General features: G+C 47.2%; 1 protein-coding gene across 1 annotated transcript in view; it reads right to left on the minus strand.

Annotated features, from left to right (window-relative positions):
- The window catches only part of crebbpa (CREB binding lysine acetyltransferase a), a 79,608-nt gene extending 54,553 nt beyond the window's left edge, over positions 1-25,055 (minus strand). Inside the window, exons 1-4 of the mRNA XM_083656023.1 lie at positions 24,773-25,055; positions 9,136-9,857; positions 3,828-3,956; positions 1,630-1,888 (exon numbers count right to left, since the gene is read on the minus strand). Of these exons, the coding sequence (XP_083512149.1) occupies positions 1,630-1,888; positions 3,828-3,956; positions 9,136-9,857; positions 24,773-24,860 (1,198 nt within the window). The 5' untranslated portion in view covers positions 24,861-25,055. The remainder of the gene's footprint in view (positions 1-1,629; positions 1,889-3,827; positions 3,957-9,135; positions 9,858-24,772) is intronic.
- Between the last annotated feature and the right edge of the window lie 305 nt (positions 25,056-25,360).

Raw genomic sequence — 25,360 nt, forward strand, 5'->3', positions numbered from 1 at the left:
ACCAGACGCCCGGCCCTGTCTGTGCTACTGGCCTCGCCGAGAACACCAGACGCCCGGCCCTGTCTGTGCTACTGGCCTCGCCGAGGACACCAGGCCCTGTCTGTGCTACTGGCCTCGCCGAGGACACCAGACACCCGGCCCTGTCTGTGCTACTGGCCTCACCGAGGACACCAGACGCCCGGCCCTGTCTGTGCTACTGGCCTCGCCGAGGACACCAGACCCCCGGCCCTGTCTGTGCTACTGGCCTCACCGAGGACACCAGACGCCCCGGCTGTGCTACTGGCCTCGCTGAGGACACCAGACGCCCTGTCTGTGCTACTGGCCTCACCGAGGACACCAGACGCCCGGCCCTGTCTGTGCTACTGGCCTCGCCGAGGACACCAGACGCCCGGCCCTGTCTGTGCTACTGGCTTCACCGAGGACACCAGGCCCTGTCTGTGCGACTGGCCTCACCGAAGACACCAGGCCCTGTCTGTGCTACTGGCCTCACCGAGGACACCAGACACCCGGCCCTGGCTGTGCTACTGGCCTCGCCGAGGACACCAGACGCCCGGCCCTGTCTGTGCTACTGGCTTCACCGAGGACACCAGGCCCTGTCTGTGCGACTGGCCTCACCGAAGACACCAGGCCCTGTCTGTGCTACTGGCCTCACCGAGGACACCAGACGCCCGGCCCTGTCTGTGCGACTGGCCTCACCGAGGACACCAGGCCCTGTCTGTGCTACTGGCCTCGCCGAGGACACCAGACGCGCGGCCCTGTCTGTGCTACTGGCCTCGCCGAGGACACCAGACGCCCGGCCCTGTCTGTGCTACTGGCCTCGCCGAGGACACCAGACACCCGGCCCTGTCTGTGCTACTGGCCTCACCGAGGACACCAGACGCCCGGCCCTGTCTGTGCTACTGGCCTCGCCGAGCACACCAGACACCCGGCCCTGTCTGTGCTACTGGCCTCACCGAGGACACCAGACGACAGGCCCTGTCTGTGCTACTGGCCTCACCGAGGACACCAGACAACAGGCCCTGTCTGTGCTACTGGCCTCGCCGAGGACACCAGACGCCCGGCCCTGTCTGTGCTACTGGCCTCACCGAGGACACCAGATGCCCGGCCCCGTCTGTGCTACTGGCCTCACCGAGGACACCAGATGCCCGGCCCTGTCTGTGCTACTGGCCGCGTTTTACTTCGAGACACATCATAGATTAAAATAATTTTGATCTGAGAGAGCAATCTCAGTCATTCAAAAAGTTATACAGTATATAGGAGTTTCTAATTTATGGAAATGTCAAAAAATTCAAACGTTAAGTTTTTTTACCATGTGAATGGTTTTTGCCAAGGGATACCAAGCGCTATTACATATGAGCAAATACCCATTAAATGAGCAACGTGCATCCATGTATCAAAGAGACAGCGCTAACACTTCTATTAGCTCACAATTCTTCACAGCAAAAAATAGTACATGTGAAATTCCAGCAGGGGTGTAACGACACAAAACGTGCAGTCGCGTGTCAGGACTGATTCCCCCTGTCTTTTCTAACCATTGTGTCCGACGTCCCAGCTTTTCAATAGCAGGAAATATCATCATCAGGTTCATTGGATTATTTAAGCGTCTCAAACGCTGGCGCTTGAACTCACCCTGGCAGGACTTGCCGGCCTGGCAGTGGGTCATGTGGTTGAGCACGTTCTTCATGGTGCGGCAGTGAGGCAGGGCGCAGGCCCTCACCTCCCCGTTGGCCTGCTCCCTCCGCTGGCACTTGTGCGCGTGGAGCAGCAGGACCAGCTGCTGCTGGATCAGCTTACGCTTCTCTGGGTCGGCCGTGGGGCCCGCCGACGCCACCGCCACCGCCACGCCGCCACCGGCCAGGGGCAACATGGCCGCCTGCTGTTGGGGCTGCTGCATGGGAGGAGGAGGAAGAAGACGACAAGACAAAAAGAAATGTCCAAGTTGAGACGAGGGAATAGAACATCCTTGGTTTCTTTGGTTCTAAGGCACACATGGGCAAAATGCGGCCCCAGGGCCGGCCCCGGCCCCTGGACCATCTCAATCCGGTCCCCAACGTCCCCAAAGAAAAACAAAACAACCCCCAAAACTCAATAAAAAGGCAGAATTATGTCAATAAATCTCATCTGCTACAGCCATTGGATTTGTATCACTATTATATCGGGAGATTAACGAGAACTGACCAATCACAACGGGAGAGAGGGTTAAAAATAGGGAGACTCACACAAAAATCAGGAGTTTTGGCAGGTATAATCTCTAATGTGTGGCCCTTCACTTACTTGATGTCAGTATGGCCCTCGGAGAAAAAAAAAATTGCCTACCCCTGATCTAAGGCAACAAATTCAGCGCTTATATGTGAGCACTATAAAATGTCATGGTTTCCACCACATCTTTTCTATCAAATCAAGTCTAGGGATGCCACAGTTGGGACATTTCCCTACCGGTTAGAAAAAACCTGTGACAACACCGGTGGGGGGGGAGAACATGAGCCCCTATACTGTCCTGATGCTCAGGAGTTTTCTTTTAACTGCTCTCAGCCCGACGCAGCAGTCAAGGTACTAGTCAGAGTGTGGATATTTGTGACGAAACGTTAATTTATTCAGGTGGGCTCACCATGTTGTAACGTAGCGGACTTCTCCCCGTTTACATACTGCTCTCTGAACAAACTCTTCAAAGTAAGCTGTGTATCAGTCACTGCTGCCTGCTACTTCATATAAACAAACAAGTTGAATTCACTTGAAGACTTGTAGTTTACTCACATTCGGGTTGAAATTTGGAAAGAATCTGTACGATTAATGTACACATTAGTTTCTTCTTTAACCGACACAAGCTCTCTCAGCTCCGCGGCTCACTGTCTGTGGCTGGCTGCTGGGTGTTTTGAAGGTGCGTTTGTCGCGCGGCGCGTGCCCTAGTTGTGGAGTAGAGTTTACCGTGTTAAGCACAGTGATTGGTCTGAATGACTAGGGCTGTCAAAAATGAAATTTGAATATTCCTTAATCACTTTCCATAAGATAGTGAAATTGGGTGAGGAGGAGGAATAGTGCTTTGCCTTGCTGCAGTCTGGTTTGTCCCTATTCTGCACCAGTAGCTCCACAGGCGACTTAACGGTAAGCTAACTAGCTTAGCTACGTAGTTTGCACACAACTTTTATCTCAGATTCCACAATTTTGCCGTCTACTGAGAAAAATCCAAAGTGCTTCCAAACAGGGCTTCTTAGACTGCTCAGAGTGGAAATCACTCTCTCTTACTGCTGTGAACAAAGTGACTCCTGTCCATCAGTGAGTGTAGTGGCCCAGATCTCGCCCGAGGCAGACAGACAGACAGGCAGCAGCGCAAGCTCTCATGAGAACGCGCAATGCCCATGCAATCCAAATCTGCCTGTTCATAATGTTTGTTTGTTTTTGTATGAAACCTAAATGTATGCTTTTTTTATGCTGCCAAGAGTTAGGGTTAGGGGTTAGGGCCATGTAATATTATTAATCGAATATACATTTTTCATATTCCGAGTATTCGTTTAATTTATATATTAGAATATATATTAGAATATAGAATATTAGGCTGTCTCACGAAGCTACACCACGCTTTACTTGACTGAGACTGCATGAAGTGGAATTTGGCATGCGTTTCCCTGCACCTGGGCGGGGGAAACAACATGTTTCCCTGCACCTGGGCGGGGGAAACAACAACAACAATGGTGTCGATGGTGGGCGAGTAAAGTATTCGATGTATGCCCGACCACCGTGTAACAGCGGTAACACAGATTACCGCGGCTGTTCTTTCTTGAATAGAACAGAATTGATACGAGCAGGACAGTGAATGAATGTGTACTAACCATGTTTGGGCTGGTGGGCAGGCTGTTGGCGAGGGCAGCCTTGTTCTGGAGCTGCTGCTGGCCCGACCCCGCTGCACCCTGACCATAGGCCTGCGCCCCGAATGGACCCCCATTACTGCCAAGGCCCATCTGGAAACACCAATAGACAGACGAGAGAGAAGGAGGGGGGGGGGATCAAGTTAATAGAATTCCAAAAATGTCCAAAAGGCGAGATTCTTGATAAGAGCAGCCAATCCAACACTAAAAATGAGTACATTACAAAAATGCAGTTCAATGAATGAGGTTAATGCGACAGCATGCACTTTTATAAATAAATTATTGTTTGTGAGATAGTAGTCTCGCTGGCCAGCCTCCTCTCCCTTCCGTCCGAGGAGTCTGGCACCGCAGGTCTCCATAGTGGGATTGCGATGGGCGGTGCTTAGCGGCAGTGCCCTTGGAAAATAGTTTCAAACAATCCAACTTGCCGTTTTCAGCGTGTAGCAACGAGCTAGCGTGTAGGTTTCTGCCGTTAGCTTGCTAGCTAGTTAGCGTTGTTGTTTTCACTGCGGTGGCAGGGCACTATTTACAGCGACACACAGGGAGGAGGGAGCGGAAGCCGCTCTGATTGACATGGTCGGAGCCAATGACAGTTTGTAATAAGCCAGGAGTCTGTTATTTTCATTTTGGTACTTCATATTATTCGAGGAAACTCCAAATGTGTATTATTTTGAAAGTTATAACAGGGGGTGGTGTTTTAGCTCAGGCTGTTAGCTTGACGGCGGGAACACCAGCCACAGATAGGAACATGGAAAGCTAAAAACAGCATGTTTTAAAAAAGAAAGATCGCCACAGAGGAAAGTTTTCCAGCTTCGTCATTGTATGAGGAAACGTGGGCGAGCACGAGCAGCGTGGGAGCTACGGGCGAGCATGCGCAGCATGAGAGCTGTGGGCGAGCATGCGCAGCGTGAGAGCTGTGGGCGAGCATGCGCAGCGTGGGAGCTGAGGGCGAGCATCAATCAATCAATCAATCAATCGTGCGTGAGAGCTGAGGGCGAGCATGCACAGTGTTCGAGGAGGCGAGGGACGCTAGAAAGGAGCACACGATATTTCTAGTCTTAGTAATACACAAAGCTCTGTGTAGGGCAGTGGTTCTCAAACTGTTTCTGTCATGCCCCAATTTGGAGGAGGAAAAATTGTCATGCCCCAATAAAATTTTAACAAAACGGTCCAAGTCTAACTTTTATTGAAATATCATAACAAGATCATGACCATTGCTTTCCATTTTCTTTCAGTAATGTCCGAATATAAAAAACGACTTCCATTCCAACTTTATAGACAAATTTGTGCAACATTTTGTGACTAGATTGCTCCCTCTGTACTTAAACAAATAATAACAAAGAAATAAAGAGAAATCAAACAAGCATTTGCAATCACTTTGCTAGAACGATAACAAAGTTAACTAGATTGCTCCATCAGACAAAAATAAAATAAAATGTGCAATCACTTTGTTAGAACAATATCAGTAAAGTTATATCTGTGCAAAAAAGAACAAATATTTGTCAATAAAAATGAGCAAGTCCATTTGTGAGAGCATTAAGTCTTAATTATCACTATATTAGCTGCTGCAAATTGGTCTCCAAGTGTCTTTTTAATTTGTTGGGTTTCATACTGTCCGCTGCCAGAGTTTTCAGACATAAAACACAGACTGGTGGTCTCTCCTCATCTACTATACCACATTCACTATGAATCTCAGAGCAAGATAGACATCGTCATATTTTCTTCTTGCCTTGTGTTGTTTTGGTTGATTACCTTCACCCGACTCTGTCTTCTTGTTTATATAGCCTGCTTTTCTTTTTGCCTGCCCTGTCACATGTCTCTTCATTCTGACTGCACACTCACTGTTACACTGAAATGAATGAACGTGAAGTCACTACGGAAGTGGGGTTTGTTTATACCTCTGCTGTGAAAAGAAGTCCGACGCCAGCCGCACATGTGCACGTCAAACCGGTCAAAACATTGGTTCCGCGCTGCCTTTCTGCGCCCCACCTGTAATGCCACTGCGCCCACCACAGTTGGTGTAGGGTCTATTTCCTCGTTTCATGTCCTCTTTAATGTCATTTGGAACCGAAAATTGGTACAGAATTCTTCAGATCCTTCGTCATTTAGCCAGTGTCTCTAAACTCTAAAGTACTTCATTTCCGTAGCCATCCCTTGTTGTCGTCTGTGGAGAAAAACACTTTTGGTGCACTGAAAACAAATCATAAACACTTAAAAAGCTACTTCTTTCCTCGCATTTTTCCCCTGGCAATCTGACCCCCGCACCTTCCCTCTCTGCTCCGTTTGTTTTCCTGTCCTTCAAATCCCACCCTCCTCCTTTCCTGGTGGACATTTTAATCCAAAGTGCCTTACAATACCATGACTGCATACATATTTCACGCGGGTGGCCCCGGTGGGAATAAAATCCCCCGTTTGTGCCATGCTCTCCAGATTGATCTAGTCACGGCTGCACTCTCATCCCCCTGAGCTGCTGGCAGAGCAGAGCAGACTCAGCCATGCCTGGCCAGGCAGTGCAGTGCACCCCCCCCCCCCCCCCCCCCCCCAGGCTGTCGACACCACTCCAACAGACCAGATAAAAAAGACCCAGCTGAGACGACCAGAGGCTGGCAGCTTTCCAACACAGCTGAGCGGGCGGAGACACACACACACGCGCACACACACACACGCACACACACACACTTTGCTCTCCCATTCACTCCCCTCCTCACTGACACACTCCACACAGCGGCAGGCAGCACAGTTGCCAGCGATCGTCTCAGCACTCCACTACCAGGCCAGGGGGAGGAGCCGAGTGCATTCAGCCAAACTAACCCTCTCTCTCCCTCCCCTCATCGCGCTCGCTCGCCCGCCCCCTGTCATTCTAACTGATTAAGTGCTTTACAATACCTGCCCCACCCCCCCCCAAGTGAGTGAATGACAGGGCAAATAGCCAGCCAGCAAGCCAGACAAACAGGAGGGGAAGGTTCATACTCACACAACAACAAATGAACCGTGGGGGTGGAAAAGAGCGACTGCAGTCTCTCACAAACGCATGCCCAGAAAAGAGATTTACAACTTGACAACGACAGCGGGACAAAGACTGTGGGTTAGTGGTGGTCAACCCCTCAGCGTGCTCCTCTCTCTGGAGCTGCTGGTGCAGCGGGTTTCCGCTAGATACGTTTTGGAGCGGCGGTTACGCGCCGCTGCTGAATCTTGGCCGCTGCTCCTTTAAAAAAAATATATATAAAATGTCACGTCACAATTACATGACTCTGCAGAGAGAGCTTTTATTTTGAAACGAAGGCCAGTGACGGCAGTGACGAGTCGCAACGTCGATGCATGCTTGCATATTATTATATTATTATTTGAATTAACTCCGTACTCGATCAATTTGGTTCACTTCTCCCCGCCATGTATTCCATATATTCTGGCTTTACGCAAAATATGGAGAAACCTCATTTACTGATCCAATATGTGCCTAATTTTATATTATGCATATTCGTGTAACGTTACATATCCATAACTAAAGGAAAACAACCAAATCTAAATGGAACATCACTGTTGTACATATTATGTAATATGTATAATAAATCACAAAAATGATGCTGGTGGTGGTGGTGGTGGTGGTGGGGGGGGGATTCGGGTGCCAGGCCAGTGAAAATATACAAGGGGCCATAAAACCACGAATGACCCAGGTACTATAAAGCCCCGCCCACCCCCCGCTGCTGAAAGAGATCCTAGAGTAAACAGTGTGGTGACGTGAGAATCAAAGCAGCAGACTGGCTGAGATTATCACCACAACAGACACAGACAAAAGCTTCCTTCTTCAGACAAATGATCATGGTCCCCCACGCCGTCGATACTTTGACATCCGCTCTCCATCTCTCTGATGTCTCTGCTGTGGTTAAAGGTCGTGCACCTGTTCTCTCGCATGTCAACACGTCGCACACGCACACCGTCTCCCAAGTCCACTCTCACTAGCTTAGCACTGAGCGTCTGTTGTGGTTACAGAGCGCTTCAGTGTGTGCTGCCAGCAGAATAGATGGCTTCCTACTGATTTCCTGTGAAACCACAATGGTGGCAAGCTTAGGTAAACAGCCCATGACACTATCTATACGCACGCACACATGCACACACGCACACACGCACACACACAGAGAAATCCCTGGACTGATCTTGACAATGACTGAGCGCTTGACAACAGAGTCAATATCGGCTTCCCTGCCAAAAGTTAGCGTCGAGCTGCCAAGTGTGGCGTGTGTCCATTTAATTTCTAAAACGGAGTCCAAGCGATGACAATGAGAAAGGAGACAAAGAGCATGCTTGTGCCAATGAGACAATCAGTTTGCTCTGTGGATGCGGCTGCACACACAACACGCACAGACAAATAAGCAAGTTGGAGCGCGGCGCGCGCACGGCTTTGATACAGCTCTTTATTGTTGTTCTCCCAAGGCCTTGGAGGGCTGCTGCAGTGAATAAATCAAGCCGTTTGAAACAAAGCCTCAGCAGTTTTATGGTCGACCATGGAACATCTCCGCTCTCATTAACTGGCCAATTAAGATGGTCCACAGAAAGCCAAGCGCACTGGCACAAGTATCACACACATGCAACTTGAATTCACTACGAGTGCGTTCAGAAATCGAGCTACATTGAGCAGACAAGGGCATCAACACACAAGCGCACACGCGCGCGCACACACACACACACCAAGCACATGGAGGGTTTCTGTCAACACTCTGCGTCCTTCCAAATGGCTCCGTTTCAAAGAAAATCCATTTGTGTCCAATGTCAAAACACATTATTATTTCAAATTCCACCCACCCCCAATCCTCACCAGGCAGGGGTTTCACAGAATCGTCGACTATCAAAACCACTAGTCGACACTGTGGATGTGGATCGTGTAGACCAGGGGTTTTCAAAGTCTGAGGCTGTGGGCCTCCCCTCAGCCCCCTGCTGACCATTCGAAAGAATGCAGGTTTAAGGTTTCACTTTTCAGGACCGGAGGTTGCCCCTTGCTCCGTCTATACACACGATGGCTCTCGTCTGAGCGTAAGGCGTAACTGCGTTAGGGCTCCGTGCCGCTGCCTGAACAGAACCAGACTCATGTCATCTGTCAGGACGCATGCGGGATCAGACTAAAATAGAACAGGTGTGTATTTTTTCCGTACCCATCTATTAACATAGAGAGAGTCTGAGCTGGCAGTTTTACCGGATCCGTAACTCATCTGGTGTACATTGGGTTCAAGACAAACAGGCTTTACATGAGGGGATGGTGAATGCGAGTGTCACTCACCTTGTTCATGTTGCCTGCCTGCTGCGCTGCATTGAGGGTGGCATGAGCTCCCATCTGCTGGCCCCCCTGGAGCGTCTCTGCCAACACACTCCCTGCTCCTCCGGTGCCCGGCGCTGCCCCCTGCACGGTCGCTCCCTGGTACTGCATGCCCGCCACCCCGGCTCCCCGGCCTCTGCCGGCCCCCGGTCCCAGGCCGCCGTTCATCACTTGGCCGGGCTGGGGCTGCCCGCCCTGGGCCGAGAGCCCAGCGTGACCCTGGCTATTGTTCATCATCGCCTGGCTGAAGCCCATAGTTGCTGTGTTGTTGTTGCTGTTCTGTCCTGCTACTCCAGTGGGTGTTCCCGCTTTCTGGGCCTGGGGGGAAGGGTGGTTGTTCGGGGAGCCCTGGCCCAGGGGGCTCTTCCCGTGCGACGCGCCCAGCTGGGGGCCCATGCCGCCCGGCTGAGGGCTGGCCGAGTTCAGCCCTGCGCCCGCGAGGCTGGAAGTGCTACCGGCTCGAAGGAGCTCGGAGAGCTGCTTGTGTTTGGCGGCTGCGTCCGGAACGATGGTGGCGGCGCCCCCTCCTCCGCCGAGGCCCGCCGGGGTGCCACCCGGCCCGCCGGCAACAGGTGCAGAGCCGCCGTTGGAGGGCATTCCACCCATCAGGCCCAGGTCTCCTCCGTTAGGGATCAGCTCATCTGGAAGGTCGTTCTCCAAATCATCCCAGGACAGAGAGCCCAGATCTATTGGGAGAGAAGGAAGGGGGGAAGAGGAGCAGGAGAGGGGAGGATGAAGTGGTAGGAGAAAGGGGGAGAAGGAGAAGTGGAGGAGGGAGAGGTGTTAAGATGGCAGGATACTAGAAACAAAATTGAATTGCAAAATGGCTTGTTTGTTATTGGCTTTGATTGCTGGACGGTGTGTGCACAGAGGCTCGCCAGCTGAACTAGTGAGACTTTGAGTTTCGTTCACTGCACCCCAACACACCACTGACTGTAATTGGTCCAACAATGTTACATGATGGGTTGGCCACACTTTTCCAATTTATTTCATTTATTTCCATCTTTCCTCGGCTCATTTCCAAGATGAAAATCAGTGCAAGGCTAGACTTGCTGAAGTTGCGAGACCAAATTGTGTGCACTTATATGAGCGCACAGGCAGAGACTATAAGAAGTGTCATTAAGTCGCAGTGAGGATGCAGACATTTGCTTGCAGTGCCATGTTGGACCACAGGCAACCTGATTCCATTTCTACTATACTGCCGCATATAATGGTAAATCATTTTGCCATTGTTTATAATAAGGAGCCACAATATCCAGTATCAGAATCAGAGTCTATCCAGGTCCAGGAGAATGTTGAGGTATCGGCTACAGGTTGCTAGATCAACTTACAGTCCATTAAATGCATTTTATGCAATATGTAACAGTTATGCTGGTATATTTAGCAAGCAGTACATATATATTCATATAGATATTTATATCAACTCTCCGCAAATTCAAGCAGTTAACAGCTACAATGGAAACCCGCACAAGATATATTGAGTGGTAAGCATTTGCATCCCCCCTAACCACCTAACCACCACCGAACACATCAAATAAATCAGATCTCATTTCCTCCTCAGCAGCAATGACAACATGCTAACTGGCGCAGCATCATGCCCTCTCCCAGCAGCAGAAGAGAGAAATTGAGCCAGGGGCAAGTGCAAAAATGCCCCCAAGAAATCTCAGAATGCCCCTAAAAACCATGATCCAGGGGCAAAAATGGACCAATATTTTGATCATTTTATTTAGATTCAATTCATTTAATTTCCATCTCTAACACACACACACTCAGCACCTGCAAGCTGGTTGCCAGAAGACGATGAAGAACACTCACACAAACAGCGCTGTTGTTCACACTACGCTTTAGCAATTTTATGCACTAATTAAAAAGAATTTAAGTGTCCCCAAAACTTTGTAAATGCCCCCAGATTTTTAGACAGTGGGGGCAAAAGTTTTTTTTGCGATTATCGATTCTGGAATAAAAGATCGATTCAAAAAATCGTGACATTAAAAATCGCGATACTTAGGTGAATCGATTTTTTCCCCCACCCCTATTTCCTACGCTGAGACCGGTAAACGGGAGAGACGCTGCTGGCTGACAGACACAGTGTGACAGCAGTGAGAAGAATCCAACAGCACTCGAGGGTTCCTGAGGGGCTCACACCATCCGGAGGTGTGAGCGTAATGCAGGCAGCCCTGGGAACTGCAGTTCATTCGAGGCAGATGAAGTGATTAAGACGACAAAGAAAGATGGGGGAGGTAGGTGTGTGTGTGTGTGTGTGTGTGTGTGTGTGTGTGTGTGTGTGTGTGTGTGTGTGTGTGTGTGTGTGTGTGTGTGCGTGCCCATGTACACTGGGGAGCATTAACTGTCTGGCATGAAACGGCTATGCAGAATTGGGAATTTCTGACTTGACACCAAAAGACAATTAAATCACTAATTGGACTGTAATTAGCAAGTCAGGAAGAGAAAGCACTCCTAACTCAGAATTCCCTAATCTATCAAATGGGGATGGGGGCGGGAGTCCTCGGGTAATTGAGTACTCGTTTGTAGGGGTGGGAATCGCAGAGTAACTCACGATACGATCGCAATACTTGGCTTTTGATAACGATGGCGTCGCGATACAGCGATTCTGTGATCATCGATAAATTGCAAGAAATGTCATCTGCGATACGAACCCGGATCCCCTAAAAGGCAAACAGCAGGAATTATGTATTTGTTTATACGAGGGATCAGCCGAGCAGCATTTTAATTACTTCAAATGCCCATCCATACTATCAGTATCAAAGTCAACTATGTGTTTTGGATTGGCTCACTCGTCTTCGGTCAGTTTTTCAAAGCTCAAAAGATAAGGAACCACCACGTCAGGAAATGAACACCGGCTATCTGCTCATTAATTAACTTTGTCTACTTTGGCAGATAGCCAACCATGATGTGAAGCTCTAAATTCAAAAAAAAAAATCCAGTTGGCTGGTAAAGCAGTGAGTTTTAAGCTGTACCTGCAGTTTTCTGCCCTACATATAAGCCGAACAGTGTCCTCCTTTAGGTGGAATGTGGCTGTCCTGTTCTGACTGCTGTGGGATGGGAGAGAGCAGGCCTGCTGCCTGCTGTCTGCTGCTGCTGGACGTGTTCATTGACATTCAGGCAGGATCCAGGCTTTGACGAGGCCACTTGGCCCACACACTTCCCTGAGTAAACACAGCCGTGTGGCTGGCCCCGCTGTCTCTCGCTGGCATCAGGCGAGCAGGTGCTCCGTGTGGAGGAAGCTTGGCTGGGTGCAGAGGGGGGACCATCCGTCTTCCCTCGCTCGCTCCTCTCTCACACCCCACCGCCTCTCAACTAAACAAGCGGCCGCTTCAGCGTTCTTTCACAAAGCGCCGGCGTTCATTTCAAAAACACATGTCTTCTAAACGGACCACAAACAACACTTTGTGTGACCTCGCCACCAAGGCCCATGGCTGGAGTCAACACGAAAAGTAACGTTTGGGGGTTTGGTAGCGACACGCAGTCGCTCCAGCCATGGGAGGAGGGGAAAGGGAGACAGAAAAAAAGGGGGTACCGTAAATTCCGGACTATAAGGCGCACCGGTGTATAAGCCGCACCTGCAAAGTTGACTGTTTTTTACATATATAAGCCGCACCGGACTATAAGCCGCGGGTGTTTTAATGTTTTTTTTATTGTGTTTTAATGTTTAATTACCATATGTAAGGGTTCATGCACAGAGGGGATTGTCGGGAAAGAGATGGCTGTTTGAGGAAGCTCCCATTTATTAACATTTCAACAAAACAACATAACACAACACCACCTGTGTTGTTTTTTACAGTGCACACAGTGTCCGCGGTGTGGTGAAAAGAGGGCAAGAGAGGAAATTAAAACAGAAGTGGATTTATAGTTAGAAAGAGTGCTAAAAAAGAGAGATTTTTTTTTTTTTTTTTTTTTTAGGAAAAAATCCATAGATAAGCCGCACCGTTATATAAGCGGCAGGGGCCAAAAAAGGCCAAAAAACGGGAAAAAAGGTGCGGCTTATAGTCCGGAATTTACGGTACTCCTCATCTCCCCCGGCAGCCTCCTTTGCTTTACTTTCCCCTCTCTTCCGTGCTCAGTTTCCTTTCCTTCCTCCACATGATGCTCCTTCACCCACTTCTCATCAGCTCCCTGGCCCAGCATTCCCAGAGGCCACGCTGCTCTCTGCTCCTCTCCTCTCTTCCCTGCTCCATCCCCTGTGGCTCGCGTCTGGGAGTTAAGAGGCTATAAATAGGCCCCGGCAGTGGTCCAGACTGCGGCTGTCTGTCATCTCGCCCCAAGGCCTAGTGTCTGGCCTGAGGGGGGGGGGGGGGGGGGGACAGGTGCAGCACACCCGCCTGGCTGAACCGGGCTTCTACTCGCTGTTCAGCATCACAGCAAGCACACCACTTAGCACTGGGAATGTCATCCATCACGCAGCTCTTTCAACTAACCTTTAAGCTTTCTGGCTCTCTGACACTGGAGAAGGTATGCCTGTTAAAGAAATAGGACAATGGAGAAGAAGAAAAAAGGTGGTGGAGGCAAAAAAGTTTTTGGGAAAGGAGATTATAGCCAATTCTGAATAAAGATCTAAAAAAATCAGAACACCAAGTTATCATGAATGTTGCGGAAATGTACATAAAACGCACTAAAGCACTAGATTTGTAAACGAGTGAGTCGTCAGGCCGACACGAGTCAATCTTGCCCATTTCTCGACAGTGAGTGAAGGAGAGAGCAGAACATATTCATCTCGCCAGCAGCTGTTAGGCAGTCAGCAGAAGTCATCTGGAGGGGAAAAAACCAATCCTACCAACCAGCCAACTGAGTTAGTCTGGTCTACAGACTGGTCTACAGCTCGTTGTCAGGCCCTAAGGGAAGACATGCATTACCAGTCTGTTCATGTAGAAAGACTGAGGCCGACTCCAAGGCTGATTATAGTTAGGCGTGCTAACCGTAACCGATAGTGTTTTTTAGGCCGATACCGATACGCAGTTTGTAAGAATCTGTAATGGCAGATGCAAAACAAGTTCAGCTTTTCAGAGTCAGACCCATGCCCATCTTAAGATAATTAAGTGGTTTTACTAAATGGCTTTTCAACAATAGACGATATTAGTTGTGTTTGTTTGCTACTTTGACAGTTGTATTAATTATACTTCTAGGAATAAAGGTCACAAAAATGAGAATCTAAAATTCCACAAATCGGGGCAGATATCGGCAGCAAAAATTATATTGGGGCCAAGATCCGTCAATACTGTTAGTGTGACAATATCAGACAATACCCCTTTTAGTAGGGTTGATAGATATCAATACCATTGTTGATACCAATTATCGATACCAACACACTATTCCACTCCACTTATATAACGTAGCAGCATGTCAGCTCAGACTAAACGACCGGTCTGCTTGCCATCTGATTGCTAAACTGTTCACATTACGCAATACAAAATATGTGTTATCGTATACTGTTTCTTCGCTATATGAAGCTACAGTTTACTAATGTATTTTGAAGTGCGATCATTACATTATTGATTGGGAACTAATCACTTATGACAGACATCTTTCATTTAATTTGTGTGGACGGATCCGGGCATGCTGCCATTTTACACTATTTTATATGACAATTACTCTTCTAAATTAAATACTATAGTAACTTACCAAGAGTGGAGCTGGTGCAGTTTGGAATCGTGTTGACCTCAGCATATCTATGCGAGTGGGTGTTGTTAAAGTGACTTCTCTTCTGGTTCATTTTCTTTTCCCTTCCCCGTTAGGCTAAAGTCTCATTCGCTGCTGCCAATGTCCCTGTGGGATTTCAGTCTTGGAGAGCTTCACACTACACAAACCCAACAACACTCAAATTCAAATGTATGTAAAAAAACAACAACAATATACACAGTAGGCCAAATGGCCAGTGTTGGGTCCATTCACACGACACGATCATCTGCACCGAGCGCCAACACCACTCGCCACTAACGCTATCCACTGAGCAAGCAACGAAATATGACAAGTGAAATTAAGAGCATTTAAAATCCGCCCCTGGGGAAGAAGGTGGCTCGCCATTTAATTTGTTTCACTAAATTCACTTTTTGAACTTTTTTCCAACAGGCTTGTTACCTTGCCTCAACAAGGCCGAGCCAGAATTCCGAGGAATTGCATGAAGCAGGAAGTTTGCTGAAGCAGTCCAACACACCACACCGCTTCAAATTAACACCATGTTGGAAGTTGCAAGTGCTTCATAAGAGTGTTGCTGTTGCCAGGTTGCACTGGCACTGGTTTTAATTGCCTCTACCTGTACTTACAGCTGCTTTAGTCAAGTTGACCCACACTGAATTAATTCACCTTTCGGCCAAGACACACACAGGTGGCAGCTAGAAATGGCCATTTGCCTGATAATAAAAAAGGAAGATACCTTAGAAGTTAAAGCAGGACTAAACCCCACAGATTTATTGCAGAACGGTATTCTACTTGATTTGAAAACTCTGCAGGCAAGATGGCCGCCTGTACTCCCTTCTGTACCCTGGCAGAATAAACTATAATAATAATTATGGTACTATAATGGCCAATAAGTATGTAAGATACAAAATAAAACAAATTGTAATGTCTTTATTTGTTGTAGAATGCAGAGGACATGTAACCGTTTAGTTAAACTCGCATTCCAGGAATATTGTATTTACTGCTGCTCTGCAGATAACGTAGTTGGCTCGAGCCCGTTTCGTCCTGGAACCCACTCCGCTTTGCGCCAGAACACAATCGATTTGGGGGTGGAACACGCCAGGATTGGCCAACGCCAATGCCAGTGCCCAGAACTGTCAAATCAAATCATCGACAGAGACGTTATGGCCCGCCTCCCAGTATTTTCCGTGTATCAGAGATAGAGAATGATAAATGATCAATATAGCCACGTTATAAACAACAAACTAACGCTGGTGATCCGTATGGAAACAGTGTTACTCGAAATGGTTCAAAGTTATATCAATTTGGTCATTCAGTGGCATTTTACTGCCATGTAACATAACTAGCTAGCCACTAACATTAGCCACAGTAGGCGATTACACCATGATGCATTGCTCTTAAAGGGCTCGCGCCACGTGAACTACAGTAATAATCACATGGAGAGGGGGGGGGGGGGGGATTTTCACATGAGTGGGGCACGCGCAAATACCACCATGACATAACGATGTACCAAATCGCCCATTCATTTGAGGGCACACAAAAAAGCAGGTTTGAAACCCATAGATGGCACTTATGCTGCTGAAATGATAAGGGTTTGTACAATTGTAACAGATTGGTCTCAAATGTGCAGATTTTGACCAGAATCCTTCACATACCACCCCAAAAGCCATATATATTGGTTAAAAGCTGAAAAAGTGTTTTGTGGTTTAGTCCTGCTTTAAAAACAAATTGAAAACGAACCGCAGCGGTGCAGCCGTACTATTTCCCCAAGGGTTTATTGGTCTGACCAATCGGTCAATCTGACCAGTTCTCGATACCCAACCCTAAAGCTGCCTCCACATGATAGCAGATATTTCGAGTACAAACAGAAAGTGAGCTAAATCTACAAACTAGCCTACAGGCTTTTAAAAACAGGCTTTTAAAAAAACTTTCCGTGCTCTCCAGCACAGACATGTATAAAGGGGGAATAATCCCGCATTGGTTTGCACGAACAGATTACATTACGTCATTTGGCAGACGCTTTTATCCAAAGCGACTTACAATAACACATTTTTTGTCAGCAATAGAGCAATCAACTATGGAGCAGTCTATGACAACCACAACTTCTGAAGGAACAGTGGTACAAGTTTAGGTTAGTGGTACAAGGTTGGTTAGTTTTTTTTTTTTTTTTTTTTAATAAGGAATGAGAGAGAACAAAGTTAGATCAAGAAGGGCCCAGATGGAGCCTGAAAAGGTGTGTCTTTAGTCTTTTCCAAAAGATCGGCAGTGATTCAGCAGTCCTGACCGAAGGTGGAAGCTCGTTCCACCATTGAGGTGCCAGGGACGAGAAGAGTCGAGATCGGGATGAGCGACTTTTGAGCCCCCGTAGCCAAGGAGGGGCGAGGCGACCTGCACTGGTGGAGGAGCGAAGGGAGCGCTGAGAGGTTTGGAACCTGACCATGGATTGCAGGTACAGGGGAGCTGACTGGTGTACTGCCCTGTAGGCCAGTACCAGTGTCTTGAATTTGATGCGGGCCGAGATGGGAAGCCAGTGGAGCTCCTGGAAGAGGGGAGTGACGTGAGAGAATTTGGTGGTGTGGAACGCTTCCGAATAAATCCCCCCCAAAGTCTATAAATCCCCCCTATCTGAAGAACATATGGGGGGGGGGGGGGGGGGTTCCCCCCTATTTTGTAAAGTGAATTTCAGGCAGTGCGGCAGAGTTGGTCTGTCTCCAGCCTTCACATGATGAGTGATCTTCTCTTCTCTCGCCGTGAGGTAGAGCGGAGAAAGTTCAGCGCTAAGTAGGTCAAAGTTGAAACAATTTGAAACTGTGAGAGCAGCGCACGATGGCAAATTCGAGCGGTGCGCGACGCCAAAGGTTAGCGCTGCCACACAGTTGGGGAGGCACTGCTCTCTCCACAGAGAACAACAGCGGGCACAGAGCTGTTTCACCACGGAACATGTGTGTGGGGGGGCTTAATGCTGTGTGGGGGGGCTTAATGCTTTGTAAGTAATAACAGAACAGAGTTTCGGGGCAGGAAACAAACTTCCACTGTACTGGTTCATCCCAAAACGTGCCAAAACGCTTTCTCCAACTACATTTTTAGATTTGAACACGACCAAAAAACCGATGGCTGGTTGCCTAAGCGTCTGGTTCAACAGATAAACCTACCCGCCATTGCCAACATTTGTCAACATTTAGCTGGTGGCTGGAATTAATTTCCCAGCCCATAAATAAGAGCCAAGCTCCATTTGTGTAGTCGAGTTAACGTCTGGAGCTCCTCAATCATCTCTGCGCTTTGCTGTAGTGGATCTAGTCAGGGAATCACAGCATCTTCTGGCTCCTGAGTGTTTTGCTTATCATTCCCCTCTGTCTTCTGCCATCTTAGTTATCCTTTCAAATTTCTATTTTCTTCTTGCGTTGTTTACCCTTTAAGACTACTACCATTGATTCTTCTGTTTTTCCAACTTGTTTCCTCGGGGCACCTGATCCTTGTCATTTCATGTGAACTTCTGAAAAACCTTCATCTTATATCCTCATTCTTCGTTCTCACCCATTCCAGATTTCCACTGAAGTCAGGCTTAGACCGGCAGCAAGTGACTGATGTCCCGTACCCGTGCGTACGGTAGGAGTGGCTGGCGCTCCTTTGTGTGTTTGTGTGTGTGTGTGTGTGTGTGTGTGTGTGTGTGTGTGTGTGTGTGTGTGTGTGTGTGTGTGTGTGTGTGCTCAGCCCGCCCTTGTGAAACTCAAGACACAGAGACAGCAGAGGACAGAATGCCCGTAACACAAAACGTGGTAGACACTCTCGTCCATGTGGCGGATAGCCTTCCGAGATTTACTCGCCAAACTGAAAATCTACCGCCGTTTGGAGCTTGGTGACTGTTCATTTCGCCCCCCCCCCCCCCGATGTGATGTGTCAAGAGTTCACAATCAAACAGCCCCCCACAGAGCTGAGCGGCAGTTCATATTGAACGTGTTCGCTTGTGCAAAAATGACACCAAATCCGACAGCGCATGTCCTCGGGTCCACAGCAGCACGTCCGCCATGCCGACGGTTCTCTAGATACGCGGTAAATACGGCAGGCAGATACAGATTGATGGAAATGGTACGAAATTTCCAAACAAAATACCAGCCCACAATGCTTCTCGGCAATTTCCTTTCACTCTCGTCCTCTCTACAGAGGCAGGCAGCTGCAGGTGGGAGCAGCAAAAATAGCAATATTGGCTAATCGGGAACAGATTGGATTAAAACAAGGGGAAACAAGCTTAAATACAAGCTCAGACACATGCGACGAGTGGCATTTAAATCCACCAATTAGGATGTGCAGCGGACCCGGCCAGCAAAAAAAAAAAAAAAAAAAGACGCAGTCATAAGCGCTTTCAGTGGGAGGGGCAGGCGGGTGGGTGCCACACACCCCTGCATCCCCCCCCCCCCACCACCACCATTTTTCTCAGGGATTTTCTCCTTGCCTGCAGGCAGAAGAAGGGCTTAAATGTGCCATTTTGGCAGTGGTAAGTTAACACATGAAGGAGGAATAGGGGGTTGGTTGGGGTAGTCTCACGTGGTCAGACCCACCCACCGTCGACGTCAGCTCTCTGAATCACACGAGACTTACAGATGCTGCAGGCGAAATCTGGTTGGCTGGACTGTGACGGACGTTACATCATACAGCGTGTCATACAGCGTGTCATACAGCGTGCCTCCCATATTCTCAGTCCGGAGAGGAAACACGTACAGTGGGTGGAACGCCTTGAAGCACCGTGAAGAGACTAGTCTCACAGTGCCAGCCCAGGAGACACCAAAAAGTAGCGATAGGCTGTCTTGCAGGAAGAATGAGTGGGCAAGATAATTTAACAGCTGCGTTACAGAAGGTGTACCAGGTCCACGGCGTAGACGCTGTCAAGGACGCATTTGTTGCAGTTCACCCAGGGTCGATTTAGCTGTTGCACACATTCCGAATGCACCGCCCGCGAGGTCCTCCCTGGTTAGTCAATTCATATGTCTGTCACGCATCTTTTTTGGCTTGGGGGGTGGGCGCTGGGCGTTAACCACTTTTCAGAGTTGTGTTCCAGAAGTAGATATCATCTACGCTAGGGATGCACCGATATGAAAATTTTGGCCGATGCCGATAACCGATATTAACATTGCTGTTATGGCCGATAACCGATATTTACCGATGTCGATATGATCTGTATAAAACCAAATTTTTATGATCATCACATTTTGTACATACTGAAAAACACATGTTAACACTGAATTTGAAAAAGTTATGCATTTCTTTATTTGCAAAGCCTTTGGAAAAGCCCATAAATCATAGATTTACCGCATTATTTCATATCAATGTGAAGAATTTGGCTGATAATGATAACCGATATTAACATTGCAACATCTGACCGATACCGATATGACCGATATGTTAAAAAATGACCAACATCGGCCGATACCGATATGATTGCCGATATATCGTGCATCCCTAATCTACGCCTGGCACTGCAAGCCCTCATTATGAAATATAGTTTAAGAGAAAAGCGCTCCAGTACAAAAGTAACATGCCGCAAAAGTAACACGGACCATTTCTGGAAGCGCACACAGGAGTAGAAGTGAGGTGGCTGCCAGGCTACCACATTTAGCATGCTATCCAGGCTGAATGGAGAGCATGCTATGCAGGCCTGAATGGAGAGCATGCTATCCAGGCTGAATGGAGAGCATGCTATCCAGGCTGAATGGAGAGCATGCTATCCAGGCTGAATGGAGAGCATGCTATCCAGGCTGAATGGAGAGCATGCTATCCAGGCTGAATGGAGAGCATGCTATCCAGGCTGAATGGAGAGCATGCTATCCAGGCTGAATGGAGAGCATGCTATCGAGGCTGAGTGGAGAGCATGCTATCCAGGCTGAATGGAGAGCATGCTATCCAGGCTGAGTGGAGAGCATGCTACCCAGGCTGAATGGAGAGCATGCTATCCAGGCTGAGTGGAGAGCATGCTATCCAGGCTGAATGGAGAGCATGCTATCCAGGCTGAGTGGAGAGCATGCTATCCAGGCTGAGTGGAGAGCATGCTATCCAGGCTGAGTGGAGAGCAAACATGGGTCTGCTAGCCAGCGTTGCTTTGGGGACCACGTTGGAAACAAGTGTTAAGTACGCTTTGACGTGTTATCCTCTGGGATAGGGATGTTCATCAATTATCGAAAATAGATAATCGATCGTTAAGGATTGGAATCGATCCTGTGGCATTTGGATCGATTTTTTAATTATTAAAAAAAAAAAAAAAAAAAAAAAACTTTTTTTTTTTTTGGACTAAGTTTGGGTGGAATTCGTTCCTCCTCGCCCCACTCCATTGCACAGCCGACTAACGTGAGGTGGAGCTTCATATAGTCTCTAGTTTTCTGGCTGGGCACGGGCCTTTGTGCCAACAAAACTGTTTTAAACATGGGAAATTCACACCGGCATGCACCGGGGACAGCAGTGTTGGAGAGGAGACACATTGAAATAAAGAGTTCATTGAGGAGAACACGTTGTCTTTCGTATTTTCTGCCATAGGCATTCATTTTGTAAAAAAAAAAAAAAAAAAAAAAAAAAAAAATATTGAAAATATTGAAAATTTTCTAAGTATTAATAAAATCGATGATCGATAATTGATCGTTAATATTCACCGATTATGGATTTTGGAAAATTTTCAAAATGAACATCCCTACTCTGGGATGTACTTTTGTCTGCACTTTTACCCAATAAAATGAATCTATCACAAACAACGGACACGTTTCAGCACACAGCCATACTCTGTGATAAGAATGTGTGGTAGTGGTCGACCAATACAGGTTTTTCAATGGCAGATGCAAATATTCAGAGAGCAGGGCGGCCGATGGCTGATACTCCGGATATCATGCTGCTTGTTTTGTTGTTTTTAAATACAACAATTTAATAACAAATGATACACAAAATTGCCGAACTTAAAGGAACCCTCCACCAATTTTTAACTAGCTTTTTATCACAACAAGATCAGTAGTATATCCTTATTCGAAAACAGTTTGGCAGGCATTCGTTTAGTTTGACAGTTATTGAGAGTTGATTTGAGTTCAGTTGTGGACCAGTGATGTCAATAACTGTCCAACTAAATGAATGCCTGCAAAACTGTTTAGTTTTCGGATATACTACTGATTTTGTAATGACACAAAGCTGGTTGAAAATCAGCAGAGATTCACCTATTTGCCATCTTCCCGATAGTAAGACGAGAATATAGACACCCTTGTCACCTCTGTGTGTGTAGTAGAAAAATAACTACCGTACATGCCCCTCCAGCTAATTAGCTTAGCACAATGATGATGAAATCCCTTCCCAAGTCATAAAAGTGGCCCTCATTAAATGACGACCACTTTTATTACTTTTGAAGTGATTTCTGCAAATCGTGATTTTTTTAAATCACATTTACGCTTCAAAAGTCATAAAAGTGGCCCTCATTCGTGTAGAGGATTATCTTGCCGAATACGGATTTCACCATTTCATAAACTTTTGTTAACCACACAGACCTTATTTCAGACAGTTAACCGAAATTCCCATACAAAAATCCCATTGGCTTTTAGATGAAGGAACGATGGAGCGGCGGGACTTCTGGGTAAGCCTACAAAAATGCGTCATCCCTGCGGTACTCTATAAAAAAAGAAAAAGGAATAGCCAGATCCCAAAATAGAAAACCGAAATACCTCCCCAACAAATGAATATCCGAATAGTTGAATATTCGGGTCATGGTCATGGTCATGCCCCCCCCAATCAACCAAACGAATGGTTGAAGAATCTTGGTAGACTGAAATTCTATAAGGAGACGAAAGACAACAGACAATCATTAAAAAGTTATCTGCCAACATACTGCACCTCCGAATTTGTAAACCGTTTTCTGGATTTGAGAGCAAAATAAATTTTACAACTACCACAATGGCATAAGTGTAAATACTACAACTGAAATGGCAAAATGACTTTGTAAAAACAGTGCACACTGCCAGGGAGGGGATTATATGCGGACAGAGGGGTGAGGGGGGGCAGAAGGACCGTGCAGGGGTGACAGATGGCCTGAATGAGGAGAGAGGGGGCACGTATTTGCTCTCTGCCACACGAATAAATAAGGTGGTCCCCCTTCAAATACAACTACATCAAAAAAATCCCGAACGCACCAATAGAGGGAAGGAACACAGATGCTTTGCCGCTCACATTTATGTAGACAGACACAACAGGGACCAAAAACATGAGCTGCTGTGTACACCCCAAAATGGGATGATGTGCAACCCAAGTCAGGCCCCACTGCAAAAGGCAACAGCCAAATATCAGATGGGTGTTTTGCACGAAAAGCTTGAGGCGTGACAGTGAGCAGACAGACTCTTTGTCTGCAGTAATTTACTGCTGATGATGGTGTTGCACTGCACTGTCCCACAGGGTCCATTAGGTCACAATTGTAAATGTAAAATACCAAAAACTATAAAGGACGGCAGCATACGAGGGTTTAGTGATTGATCACTGCACACATGTGGGGCCTCTCCTGCCATGTGCGACGGGAGTCATTGTTCATCGTTATTGTGACTTGCTGTTGTTTTTCTTGGAGATTGTCTACATTTGGTCAGTTTTTCCTGCACCTGTGTACTGGGCAAGATCAAACTCAAGAGACATAGATAGACATCATTAATATCCCCGAGCAAAGGATTCGCTTTGCAGCGGATTTAAATTTGCACTTCAGCGTTTCTGTAAAAGAAAAAACAAATACAATCGGGGGTTCTACGGTGCTGCCATTTTATTGGCACATAATGCTCCCAAAACGTCATTAATTCTTCATTGAAAACAGACAATGGAGCACATGTGCAACTACAGATACCAAACAGCAAACAGATGGATGGGCATAGGCATATTCACTTTTACCTAGACTTCTTACAGTTTTCAATTCAAGAGCACATGTGCTTCTATGGGAAAATGTGACAGCAGAACGGGGTGCAAAGTACATTGTAAAGAGCAGCGCCTCTGACAAATAAATGCATAATGTACATTGCAGTACTACCTCATCCAGCTTGGTCCTTCTGTTCATGAGCTTGCTTAGGAATGCAGTGGCGAAGAAGAAGTTGCTGACTGAATGAGGTGTTGGGGTCAATTGGGTGTTTAGTTCCCTTATCCCCAATCTAGCTTGCAACTAGCACTTGATATACACAATACATAAGTTGATATACACACTACATACAATACCATTGGTATAGGGGAGCCCGGGTAAACACAAGTAAATGCAGTTTACCCACCTCTTTGAAATGAGGCAGATAGTTTACTCATCTATTTTAGAACAACTGTAGCAATCAATGAGGGGAAACGAGGTGGCCCACCTCTGTATTTACCACTACACCCCTGAGGATACCTCAATAAATACCGTTATAAGGGAGAGCAGGGGGTGATTTGTCTACAAATGAGTGGAAGTGCTTTTGCAAGGCCAGGACAGCAATCTTTGAACTAGTTAACTTATATTGTATTAAGTTAAACACGGACGTTGTACAATTTGCTGGACAGATTTAGGTGTACTCCCGTTAGCTTTCAAAGTCCTGTGCGGATCAGGGATGGGTTTTTGCTCGCGTGGACCCCGCGAGACTCAGCCTTCATTCTTCAGGTTGAAGTCTGAAGAATGAAATCCGAGTCTCGCGCGTTGAGGCTATAGGTTTTTTGCGAACCAACACTGGGTGACAACATTACGTGCAACTACAGCACATAATGGTCAACACAGCAGCGCAAGCAGCATACGTTAGCAACAACCACCAACCAAGCAAACTTTTTGCTAAGCGTTCAGCACACCTAGCGTTAGCTAACGTTACGGCCTGCTGCTTGGTTTAATGATCAATGGCTTCAATGATTCAAAACATAACGCACATGGTTACAAGTGAAAGACTTGGCGATATACTTTACTACTAACAGGTGCCGAAATAGTCGAGGCCTTGAACGTTAACGTTACCTGGTCCATCTGACGCGGACAGGGCAGGTGAATTCAGCTTCGGTCGCTTTGAGCTGGGAGGTCCAACATCCAGCAGGTTTTCGGCCATCCTTGTGATCTGTTCTTGCTGGTCGCTTACAGAAGTGTTGATAAATAGAATGATCTCACCACAGGGAAGTTGTTCTGCCAACCTGCAACCTTCCCTGTTAGCACATTAGCCTGCTAAGTTTTGCTAACTGGCTAATAGCTAGCTTAATTGCCTGCTACCAGCTAAGTTAGCGTTAGCTACTCCTTGCAGTGAGAGTCCGTGTCTTTCAAAAGAGATGCAATAGCGCCCCGCTTCGCCACCGCCATTCACCCCATGATAATCCAACACCCAACACCCACATTATTATCGTTAAATAATCCCAAATAAAATATTCCCCATGAAAAAATCGAACGTCAAAATTTCAACTAAATATAATCAGATGGATTGTTGCATTCCGGGGGGAAAGTCGTTGTTGTTAGTTGTCCAAAGAACCCATTTTGCGTGACGTCAAATTTCTTCATGCAAAAATCGTGCGAAGCTCCATACAATTGCAGAATTGCATAAAAATGCTATATTTTTGC

Source organism: Poromitra crassiceps, assembly GCF_964638095.1.
Source record: "Poromitra crassiceps genome assembly, chromosome: 19".
NCBI lineage: Eukaryota > Metazoa > Chordata > Actinopteri > Beryciformes > Melamphaidae > Poromitra > Poromitra crassiceps.